Raw genomic sequence first — 12339 nt, 5'->3', positions numbered from 1 at the left:
TTCTGAATAAAAACAACTTTTAAACTGGCTCTGCCCCTACATCTTTAACAGCAGCAAGAATGCAGATGGTTCGGTTCAAATGCATTAAATGCACGAGGCATGGGCTTGCATGATAGCTTTCCCTCCCCACTCCCAAGAAGGTGGGGAGACAGGAAGTATCCGCTTCCACTGTGAAGCTAACAACAGTTCCTCGTTACAGCCAAACCTGGGAAACTCTGGTTACTTGAAACTTCAGTTTGAGAACAAGTCGAGATCATAAACAACAACTTGTTAGCGGCTGGCTTGAAGAAATCACATTTTAAAGTAATAACAAGCAGAAACAAAAGTGCCCAATCTTGAAAAGAGGAGCAGTCTATGAGTGAAGCTCCTGCTGACTTGTGCACGTAATTCTGAATGACAAGTGGCTAAGCTGTGGCCCCACAGATGTTGCTGGACTACAACTCCCATCATTCCTGTTCACAGCTTGAGCTGATTGCAGTTGGGACTCCGGCAGCAACCTGGAGGGCCACAGGTTAGCCACTCTGCAATAAGCCATAGTTTAGCATTCCATTCAAACAGGGTCTTTCCATGCCAAGGCAAGATTCACCTTCTAATCTTTTGCCAACATAATTGTAAAAGTGTTTACCCCAAACAAATAACAATTTGAGGCTTCTACAGAAAAAGTTTTGCAGTTTGCTTCTACACAATATTCACCACCACCACCTCTGTCTAAATACAAGAAGTATTAGCAAATTTTTCAAGCAGGGGCGTTGAGGGCTCTGCTAGTTATCCCTGTTAATGCAAGTTCACCTTTCTATTCCTCACACAGCTTTAAAAAAAACTTTCCGAAAAACTGTTGGCAACCTGAAATATAAAAAAATCATTCTTGTACTGTAAATAATTCACTTTTACTATACAAGTTCTTCCTGAGAGGCTGCTCCAGCTGACTTCATTCTGTCTGGTTTCCCTTCGACATCTGATATGAGAAAACACACCTGCTGCAGATGTTATACTTCAGAGGGAACTTTTTACAAATTACCAAGGCATAGGCTCTGAATAATGTTTCCTTCGACGTTGTTTTGTCTCTAGTCAACATTAAAAGGTTTTTTTAAAAAAAGAAAACAAAGAAACTGTGCAGCACCAAGTGTGTAGCTCCTCTTTTGGCTGCAAAAGTCGTCCTACTAAAATCCAGGAGAGAAAGCAACACTGATAATGATATTTTATGCTCAGCAGCCAATTCTCAATTCAGAAAACAGGAAGAAAAGGAACTGTTCATTTTATGCTAAAAATGGCACTGGATAGATATATTTCTGAGCCTTCCAAAACTGAATATAATGAGAATGTTTTATACCTGAAAACCAGTCTGACGGGAGCAGACTGATGTTGTTTTTGCCTGCCTCCCTCACTCTTTTCTTCCTTCTCAAATGGCAACTGGTGTCTGTTGGCCAATCTGTGGGGCCCTGGCTAGAGAAGGATGAATTAGCCTGACAGGATGCTTGACTCAACTCCCAGAATCCTTTGCTTCTTTCTTGCAAACTGTTATATGAACTTTGCTTGTCCTTACTAGGTGAAATATTAATATATGGCATGTGATTTAGAATAAAGCCCAGGGTCGGAAGCTACTGTAATCAGCGTATTTTTCCGGAAATAAAGAAGGTGGGCCGGTGAAGAAGCAGCTATTAAAAAATAAGTTATCAAGATATGGCAGGGAAGGAAAAATTTATTATCCTTGTATAGACCGTAACATCAGAACTTCTAAAGAACAAGACTACAGTAAGGAAATTATGAAATCTGGTACAGTACTTCAAAATTGGCAACGGCACCCGCTAAAATGTGTCTCTTAAAAACAAACAAGCATAATACTGATTACCCTATAATTAAGATTCAGTCCTGGTTAATAACTCATACTTTGCTTGGCAGTCTAAATCAAACAATCCCAAAAGCCCATGCCAGATTTAAGAATGATTGAATATTAGTAATGCTATATTTTGCATTACAAAATAAACCAATCAAAGAGATCTGATAAACAAAACCCCACAAAATCCTAATGGCCTATTGTAACTGATATATTGATCTGTTTCCTGTTGTCAGGGTTATCTTTTTCAGAAAAAAATGATTTTCTATATCTATATCTATCTATCTATCCCTCGTAAGGTTTTTGAAAATTCACTTGGCCATGAGTTATTCAACTCTAGCCTAAAGGAAGATAGGGAAATGGCTGTTCAAGGTCTGCAGTTCTTTCTGCCTAATATAAAGAACAGAGGTAGAACTTACAAGAAACCACAAACAAAAGGTAGCCAGTTCAGGGATTTCTAAAGATTGGCAATCCATTCCTTAAGCTACAGAAGGTGAATCAATTTAGAAAACTGATCTCTTCCCATGAATACATGTATTATTTCTTTTTCCACAGTTGTAAGTTGGGAATGAAGAGAAGGAAAAAATAAGTCCAAGTCCCTTTCATGTTGATAGCTTGAATGAAACTTGAACGCAATTGCTGTGACACATTGCAAAACAGTTCCTTCATTTTCTATAGTCTTGTATCTGTGCAGATTTGTCTGATGGTCTGCCACCTGATCTCAGAGGGTAATTTCAGAGATAATTTCAGCTGATGGCCATATCCATGTGTGGAAAGTGGTCCTAGTTTAGATCAGACTTAGACACTAAGGTCTCAGGATCTTTAAATCTTCAAGGTCAAGACAAGCACTTTGAACTGAGCCCAGAAAAAAACTGGGAAGCAGGGGATGACGACCACACATCAACAATGGGGTAATATGCTTAGGGTGGTCCAGATTAACCTTTCAGAAACTCGGCTTCATGGTTTCCCTGCCTGGAATCTGCAAATTGTTTGCAGCCTCTCAGAAGCCCACCTCACCCGCTTACCCGAAAGCCAAACTTCATCCTGGCCATTTCTTTCACAGTTCCGATAAACACGCTTGTGATTATTCCTCTCCCCACCACCAGCACCACACACACACAAACACACACACACACGCACACATCCTTTTGCTCACCAACTTCAAAATCTTTTCCCTCATCTGGACCCAATTTGCAAGGCCCCAAAACCAGCCAGGAAACTATCAGAGGGTCTCTGGAGAAAGATGTACGCAGAAAGACAAATGACGAGCAAATCCCATCACAGCTACTCAAGTAGTGAACAGTTGCTCAAACCCCAGTACCTACAGAACATTTTTTTTCCATCGGGCTCTAAAGCACAGGGGGAGGGGAATGCAATTTGAAGCAAGATTGTATAGGAAAGGATACTCACTTCATCTTTCACTTCATATGCATTTGCAGTTTAGCCTCTTTGCGTTTTTGCTTAAAGTGATAAACTCTTAATATTTCCCCCCGGAATTGGCTGGAAAAGTTGTAGAGAGCATTTCCCTAATATTCCATACAGGCTCTTATTCCCCCCCCCCCCCCATGGTTAGCTGTCAACATTCGTGTGCAAAACACAGGTGGGTAGTATGCAGCTCTAGAAACCCTCCTGTGCAGCGCATAGTTTTTTGCTAGCAACCTAAGAGTCTGGGTTTTGGCTTTAATTGGTTATTGCTGCAGATATGCACTTTAAAATGCTTTAGCCTAAATGCTAAAACTAGAAAACAAGAACGCAGGTAAAACAAGGCTACAACCCAGTCACTAGGAAGCAGAAGTAGGAGGAGTGATGTTGCACTCGTGTCCTGCTTTTTGGCTTCCTTTAGGTACTTGGTTGGCCACTGTGATAACGGGATGCTCTGATTCAGCAGGGCTCTTCCTATGTTCTCAGTTACTTGAGAGAAAGCTCCAGTGAACACACTGGATGGAACCTATTTCTGAGTAAGCATGAACAAGCTGGCACAGTATGGCTGCAATGGCATTTGGAAACAAGCCCGAATGAATACAGCACAACTTGCTTAAGAGCAAACATGCCTAGTAATGTGGTGTAGTGGTTAAGAGCGGTAGACTCGTAATCTGGGGAACCGGGTTCGCATCCCCGCTCCTCCACGTGCAGCTGCTGGGTGACTTTGGGCTAGTCACACATCTCTGAAGTCTCTCAGCCTCATTCACCTCACAGAGTGTTTGTTGTGGGGGAGGAAGGGAAAGGACATTGTTAACCGCTTTGAGACTCCTTAGGGTAGTGATAAAGCGGGATATCAAATCCAAACTTTTCTAGTACTGTGCTGCCAATTCACTGTGATTTCCAAATGCTTTCTCTTTGTGAAAGTAGGTAAGGCTCCTGCGCCATTAATAGTCATGCAGAAAAACGGAATTCAGCTGCTAGGAGTTTAGAAGCCCTGTCCTCTTGTGCATCTAGCCACATTATTTCTCAATGAAAAGCTTAAAAGCAACACTGCCACAAACGGTAGCTGGTCATATGCCATGTTCATGAAGCTATACGGAAACGTTATCGAACCAAGCTTTATATGCTTTCACTCTTTGTTTGGACTTACGATATGACTCTGAGGTGACGGGTAGTGTTTATTTAACCCTCAGATGGACAGGGGCGTAGCGTGGTTTGCCAGTGTCCGGGGCCGTGGAAAGAGGGGGGAGGGAAACAGACAGAGTACGTACGCACATTCAACTGCCTACGGCATAGATGTCACCCAGGAGATCGCAGCCGCAGAGCTAAGAAGAGTTGTTCCGTTGTTTGGAGAGGTCACTTCCTGGTTTGAATGGAGAAGCTGTTTTCAACAGAGCCCAGCGATGGAAGTGTGTAGCTGTATGGAGGCAGCACCGGGTGTTTGAAATTTTGCGCCCCTAACAAATTTTGCGCCCGGGCCAACCTGTGGGCACTCCCAGGCTATGCCACTGGATGAGCATACTCGTTCTGAGAAGTGTATGCACAGTCATCACTGCAACATCAAATCACAAGCTGTATGTACGAAACAATAATCATGGATCAAAGACCATAGAGAGATAGCAAATTTCAAAAAGCCACCTCTTTTTTTTAATAATGGAGGTAGTGTGCACATTTCAGCTGCAAGTTATGAGATACTGAACTGCATGGTGTCAACTTAGATGTACATATGAAAAATCCCCTGGATGAGAACTGCGTAGTATTTTGCCTCTTTGTGACTCTATAAGGGAGGAGGGCCCCTCCCCCTAATAAATATTGCAGACAAGAGAGCCTGCTTCAGCACTTGCCAACTCCTGCTTTCTCCATGCGCCTAGTAAAAAATAAATAAAAATTATCCACCTTCCATTGCTACACCTCTGTGATCTCCTGCCATCATGAAACAATGCTCATTCTGGCAGGAACAGGGTGCTCAGAGGACAGGTAGCAAGTCAGAAGGAGCAATGAAGAGCTTCTGCAGTGAGCATTTAGCAGAAGACTAGCAGCATGTGTTGCATGTGGAAACCCTACATAGGACATGGGACAGGATAAGCAGGTGTCTGAAGCAGGCTGTCCAGACCCTGATGCCTTTAATGGCTGCAGGTTGTGACTGCATGCTCCCTATTATGACCCTAAGCCAGGGGCTTATCATATGTGCACCTTACTAAGAGGATGTAAAGTAAAGGGGACCCCTGACCATTAGGTCCAGTCGGGGCTGACTCTGGGGTTGCGGCGCTCATCTCGCTTTATTGGCTGAGGGAGCCGGCGTACAGCTTCCAGGTCATGTGACCAGCATGACTAAGCCACTTCTGATGAATCAGAGCAGCTCACAGAAACACTGTTTACCTTCCCGCCGGAGTGGTACCTATTTATCTACTTGCACTTGGACGTGCTTTCGAACTGCTAGGTGGGCAGGAGCTGGGACGGAGCAACAGGAACTCACCCCGTCGCAGGGTTTCAAACCGCCGTCCTTCTGATCGGCAAGTCCTAGGCTCTGTGGTTTAACCCACAGCGCCACCCACGTCCTAAGAGGATGACATGGGAACAAAAAGTAGAAACTGAGCTAGTGCTTGCTAAGATGGTTTTACTCATTGACTCACTCCTGCACAAGCTAAGCAGTAAGTCAATGATTTTTTAACACCCTCACTCCTCACATAGGGCTATGTTATTCACAAGGCAAGGAGATTGCTTCTTTTGTTTTGTTGTAAAGCTCTCAGCTTGCACTGCAGTGGGGTGGGGTGGGTCCAGTATTGGCAGTGTGATGGAAAACTTTGAGAGCTCCCAAGCCACCAATTACCCAAGTTTCTGTTAGCTCTTGTTTTGTTTTTAAATAATGCATTTGTTAATGTAACCCAAAACAGTACAGTAGGCCAGCAACTTATGTTGGGGTTACGTTCCAGGGATTGCACCTAAAGCCAAAAGCATGTACTGTGGTACCTTGGGTTAAGAACTTAATTTGTTCTGGAGGTCCGTTCTTAACCTGAAACTGTTCTTAACCTGAGGTACCACTTTAGCTAATGGGACCTCCCGCTGCCACCGCCTCGCAATTTCTGTTCTCATCCTGAAGCAAAGTTCTTAACCCGAGATACTATTTCTGGGTTAGCCGAGTCTGTAACCTGAGGTACCACTGTATAGTCAAAACTCACTGGGTTCTTGGGGGGGGGCATGGATTGCCACATTCATTTTCCCTAATACCTTGCCGCCTTTTAATTCCCCCCCCCCCCCATTTTGGGGGGCCAAGTGCCTAAAGCTGAATGTGCACAAGTTAAATGCATGCAGATTGCAGGGGCTTACTGCATTGCCATTTTTTTTGGCTGCAGCCATTGGATTCATATATTCAGTCTTCGGTCCACAATGGCTCCTAGGTTTTAGGACTGTTACTGTCTAAACAACATCCTGCATATAGAAAGTTATAACATAAACAGTATTTTACTATTTTTATAACAGTGCCAATATTTTTAGCCACTGCCAAAAACATAAACAGTCATTTACATGACCAAATCCTTCAGTAATTCTCAGGGCTGGCAATATATGCTGCAGAAAGCGTGAGAAACAGATTTTCTTGGTATCTGCTGACAATACACCCTGCCCCATAGATTTGGGGGTGTTTCCAGATGGAAGCTTAATACTGCAAAAAGCTGGACAGATATCACAAGCAGGTCAATGGCAAAAGCTTTTTTGTTAACCAATCAGCTTTCCCCCAGAAATGTTAAATCCAGATTAAATAAGGGCAAAGTGAGGTAAAGGTAAAGGGGCCCCTGACCATTAGGTCCAGTCTTGACCAACTCTGGGGATGTAAAGTAAAGGGTAAAGGGTAAAGGGGACCCCTGACCATTAGGTCCAGTCGGGGCTGACTCTGGGGTTGCGGCGCTCATCTAGCTTTATTGGCCAAGGGAGCCGGTGTACAGCTTCCAGGTCATGTGGCCAGCATGACGAAGCCGCTTCTGGCGAACCAGAGCAGCGCACAGAAACGCCATTTACCTTCCCGCTGGAGCGGTACCTATTTATCTACTTGCTCTTTGACGTGCTTTCGAACTGCTAGGTTGGCAGGAGCTGGGACCGAACAACGGGAGCTCACCCTGTTGCGGGGATTCGAACCGCCGACCTTCTGATCGGCAAGTCCTAGGCTCTGTGGTTTAACCCACAGCGCCACCCGCGTCCCTTAAAGGCAAAGTAGGGGTTGGCATTTTGACGCCAATGATGTTATGTTGATGTTATAGAAAAAGGGTAAGCATGATGAGCTCCCATCCCATAATAAAGACCTATCTGGAAGCATCCATTAATCACAACCATCAGGACAGACACATTTTGTGACCTGAGGCAAGGGACAAGATAGCAACTCCTCCTAGTTCCACATGCAGAAGCCAAATAAATTAGCAGCTGAATCTTACTTCAACACTAGTGACAGGACAGCTCCACCACCACATCTGGAGCAGCAGACCAGCTTAGGGAGCCCAGACAAAGCCATGTAGCAGAACAGCTGGAGGTGCAGAAGGATCTGCCAAGGACTGTTGCTGCCCCGGATGGCTGTCCAACTCCCTAACGGTAAGGCCGGCCCTGACAAGCACTTATACAGGGTTAGCCGACGTTGTGCCCTCTAGGTGTTTTGGTCTACAATTCCCATCAGCCTCAGGCAGCAAGGTCAAAGGTCAGGGATAATGGCAGTTGTAGACCGAAACATCTGGAGGGCACCATTTTAGCTATCCCTCCTGTATTGTGTGGATACATACAGGGTTTTTTAAGTGGGGGTAAATTTTACCATCATTGGTGAAATTCACAAGGGCTGAAACAACACACATATAAAAAACACTGTGCAAATGTTTTTTTAAAAAACCATTCTTAAAAACCTGTGGAATTTGTCGTTAGCTCATCAGCGCCATCTGGTGTCCCATTTGTATAATGCACTTAAAACATTATATTTGCAGCTGTATAGCTGGGTCCAAGGTTTTCTCCCAAAACCTTGGGAGGGTTCAGACAGACGCCCACATGGCCATGAGAACAAGATCTAAGTGCATACTGATGTTGCCCCATGCATACAGGATACTGACCGACCAGGGAACCCCTCTCTCAGACAGAGGAGCCCTACGTGCATGCATACATACATACATACATACATGCATACACATGTATGGCTCCCTCTCATGGCAGCTGAACCTGCGCCCTGCACGTGCATCAGCTGGGGCTAACACAATCCCCTCGCATTTACTCATCATCTGAAATCCCTGCCCTGCTGTCACTAGCCTTTGTGGGATAACACTGCATCCAAATCCTATCATAACCATCATCTGCTGGGCCCATGCACTATCTGCAGGCAATGAGCCAGTGTGGCATAATGGTTAGAGTGTGGGACTATGACTTGGGAGACCAAGATTTGATTCTGCACTCAGCCATGAAGCTCATTGGGTGACCATGGGCCAGTCACCATCTCTTAGCCTAACACCGGGTTAGGCTAGTCAAGTATTCAATCTAAAGTTCATTTTGGAAGACTGGCTCATAGAAAATTAGACATCTAGCTCCTAAGGGACTGGTACTCAGGTAAAGGTAAAGGGACCCCTGACCATTAGGTCCAGTCGTGACCAACCCTGGGGTTGCGGCGCTCATCTAGCTTTATTGGCCAAGGGAGTCAGCGTACAGCTTCCAGGTCATGTGGCCGCATGACTAAGCCCCACGTAAGTCTAAAGGTAAAGGTAAAGGGACACTTGACCATTAGGTCCAGTCGTGACCGACTCTGGGGTTGCGGCGCTCATCTTGCTTTATTGGCCAAAGGAGCCAGCATTTGTCCGCAGACAGCTTCTGGGTCATGTGGCCAGCATGACTAAGCCGCTTCTGGCGAACCAGAGCAGCGCACGGAAACGCAGTTTACCTTCCTGCCAGAGCGGTACCTATTTATCTACTTGCACTTTGACGTGCTTTCAAACTGCTAGGTTGGCAGGAGCAGGGACCGAGCAACGGGAGCTCACCCCGTTGCGGGGATTCGAACCGCCAACCTTCTGATCGGCAAGTCCTAGGCTCTATGGTTTAACCCACAGCGCCACCCGCGTCCCTAAGGGGCAGGTACTTATTTGGGCTGAAATGCTTATGGAATGATTGCCAGAGCTCTCCGCTAAAATTATTGCTCCCATAATTTTTTATTTTTCTGGTTGAAAGGACATTCAATCATTTGAAGTGCTCCTCTCCAGATCCATGTTTAACTACCTCAATGAGAACTGGGCCTTAAAGAGCAGACACATCTGACGAAGAATAAATTCAGACCAGCGAAGCATAAAACAAAAGGAGTCAGCCTTGCAAATCTCAACAAAGCAAATTGCTCTCCAGCTCTTCCGTGGAAAGACTACCTCGCACGCCAAGGGATTTGTTTACAGAGAGCTGCCCCAAGAGACTCTGCTGTATTAAATTAAAAGAATTGGCTGCTTGGCAGAGCCTGTTGATTTTCTAAGCAGAAAATGAGCAAAAGCCCAGGGCAAATCAAACTGCATCCAGGAAGATCACCTTGATTTCTCATGCCTGTAAGTCAAACCTAACTAAGTAGTCCTATCCATCACAAGTAACAACAAATGCCTCTTTGCTCCTGGTTGCCTTCAGGGAAAGAGAAAGATTATTACTAAAGATGAACTAGAGGGAAGCGGAATGAAGCTAAGTTTTGGCAACCTGACCTCTCAATGCAGCACTTGCCTGTGAATTGAGCAAAAGAGGGTGGGAGAGAGGTTTTCCAGTCAGCTGCCTCCCTGCCCCCTCCTCTCTTCCCCTCTCTCTCACACACATGTACAAACAAGCAACCCTTCTCCAAACCTCTCCTTCCTCTCCCAATAACAGTCATCTTGGGTGCCCTTTTGCTTCCTTCCCAAAACCGGGCTGCACAGATGGGAAAGCAAGTGCTTTTCTGTCATGCTTCATGAACGCAGGAACTTTAAATAGCCCCAGATCACCAGTAAAAAAATAAAAATAATGATTGGTTTAAAACAAGGGTTTTGTTTCTTTCTTAAAAGAAAGAAAGACGGGTGTCTGCAGGCAGCTAAGTCTTTGCAGCAGCTCCCTCCTCTAGAATGCAGCCAAATCTGCTTGGAACCCAAATGGTTCCTTCTCTAAAAATAACACACATGAACTGTGCCCTTCCAGGGAGGATGGACGGAAAGGCACAACTTCACCCTCATTATGTCTCATACCATGAACATCTCACACATGCACAGGGATGTGAGGCCTCCCCACATGGGTTGCATGTTGTCCTTATACCCTGATAGGCCCTTCCTCATCAGACTGGGCAAGAAAGGGCAATTTTTTTGCTCCTAGGTAGGTAGGAAGTCCAAAGATAAAAATATTTTTTTATTTAAAAAAAAAAACCATGTGTTGGCTCTAGGGAGCATCAATGTTCAGAAATCAGGGGAGAATGATTATGCTCATTGTAGTGACTGGGACAGATCTGCTAATCTAATGGTTCACAGGATCAATGTAAGCAAGTTCTTGCCAGAGTGGTAGATGTTGAGTGGGAGGGGGGGAGAGGTGGCTTTTCGATGTGGAGCTGGAATCCACACACAGAAGTCCGTCCCCAGTTCCAATAGGAATAATATTAATTCTGGGAGCTGCTCCTCTGCAGAGCTGGCATGTCCTTGCAGACTATCCAGGAGAGCTGGCAAACTGTGGAGAAGAATGCTGTGGTTAGGGCAACCATAGACATCTCTGGTTAAGAGAGATGCTTCCTCCCTAAGTCTGCTCTCAGCAAACCCAAACAAACTTGCCAGTTCATCATTAATCAATCAACTGCTTCCCAACTCAGGCCAGCCCACTCAAACTTGTCATCTGGTGCTGGAAATAAAACAGAATTAATATTTTTTAAAAAATAAAATGCAAAAAAAAGGACCCATGTTTCCTTCTGGTTTAACGAGGGGAAAGGTCAACCGAGAAAGCTAGAGTCTCCTTGCAGATGAGCGGACCTGGTAACTCCCAGGGACAGCTGGGGGAAACCTGGGAGTCCCGGCATCCTGTTCCTCCCAGGAATGGGAAACGCGCCAACAACTTTCCCCCACGAGGGCTTTAAAACATCAGGTCCAGAAACAGCCTCGCCGGGCAAGGAGAAGGGAGATCTTCCAACAAACGAGCATCTTTGCTGTTGACCATTGTCAACTCATTGGTGCCAACTTGAATAAAATAAAGCCCCGCCCCACGCAATCATCGCAAGTCAGGGCGCACGCACACCGTGTGAATGGCCATCAACTTTTTTGGGGAGGGTCCTCAAAATATTTCATTGGGGAACTTGGTTCCTCTGTGTCCCCCCCATCATAAGCAGGCACCCCCCACCCCCTCGCCGCTGCAACAGCCGGGACCCGCCGCTCGGCCACCGCGTTGACAAGCGGCGAGAGCGCGGCGCGCCCCGCGGCTCCTCCATCCCGCGCTCTCGCCTCCCCGGCCGCCCCCCCCCCGCCTGAAACTCACGTTTTCGCGGTGGGAGAGATGCTTCCACTCCTTGTCCTTTGAGCTCCTAAAGGCATTTGTATGCATTTGTCCGGGCAGCGAAGTTCTAACCGAAAACAGAAGGCGGCTGTCTTCTCCTTCTCCTCGGGGCGCCCCCTCTCCTCCTCCTCAAGCGCTTCCTCACAGCCAGGGGCTTCAGGTACTGTCCATGAAACTCCGACGCCGCTCCTCGGCTCCGCTCCGCCCAGAGAGGAGCTGCTGCTGCTGCTGCTTGCGCGAAGGTCGCCCTAGCGGGTCTCGCTCCGCATGGCGGGGAAGCGCCAGCTCGGCAAAGGCGCGAGAGGGGGCGCCTCGCGCGTGCCTCGCCGGCGGCCGCCCGGGCGCTGTTGTTTGGGTGTCGCGTGGTGGTTGGCGTGAGGGGCTTCGGCGGGGTGGGTTTTTGCACGGAAGGGGGGGAACAGCTGCAGCAAAGGTCCAGACTGGCAAAGAAAAAAAAAAGGGGGGGGGGAGCTCTGCAACGCGCAGGCAAAAAAACCCCCCACCAAACTTTTTAAATTGCTCTCTCTGCAGCTTCTAGTGGCAACAGCGCAGGCATCCGGAGCTGAAAAGGAGACTCTGCCTCTGGCTGCGGAGCAGAGCAGAGC

The 12339-nt window shown here is 46.5% G+C and overlaps 1 protein-coding gene and 1 long non-coding RNA gene across 3 annotated transcripts in view; one reads left to right on the top strand and one right to left on the bottom strand.

The window, feature by feature from the left end:
- Positions 1–11834, bottom strand: part of COL24A1 (collagen type XXIV alpha 1 chain) — a 165058-nt gene extending 153224 nt beyond the window's left edge. For both annotated transcript variants that reach the window (XM_028732889.2, XM_077928502.1), the window contains exon 1: positions 11717–11834. In XM_028732889.2, the coding sequence (XP_028588722.2) occupies positions 11717–11772 (56 nt within the window). In that variant the 5' untranslated portion in view covers positions 11773–11834. The remainder of the gene's footprint in view (positions 1–11716) is intronic.
- Positions 11784–12303, top strand: LOC144327773 (uncharacterized). Its single transcript, XR_013392873.1, has 2 exons — positions 11784–11894; positions 12266–12303. It is a non-coding gene; the product is annotated as an uncharacterized LOC144327773 (long non-coding RNA).
- The last annotated feature ends 36 nt before the right edge of the window (positions 12304–12339 follow it).

Source organism: Podarcis muralis, chromosome 5 (assembly GCF_964188315.1).
Source record: "Podarcis muralis chromosome 5, rPodMur119.hap1.1, whole genome shotgun sequence".
NCBI lineage: Eukaryota > Metazoa > Chordata > Lepidosauria > Squamata > Lacertidae > Podarcis > Podarcis muralis.
Note: the sequence above shows the minus strand (reverse complement) of the source record. Positions and strands in the feature narration are given on the sequence as shown.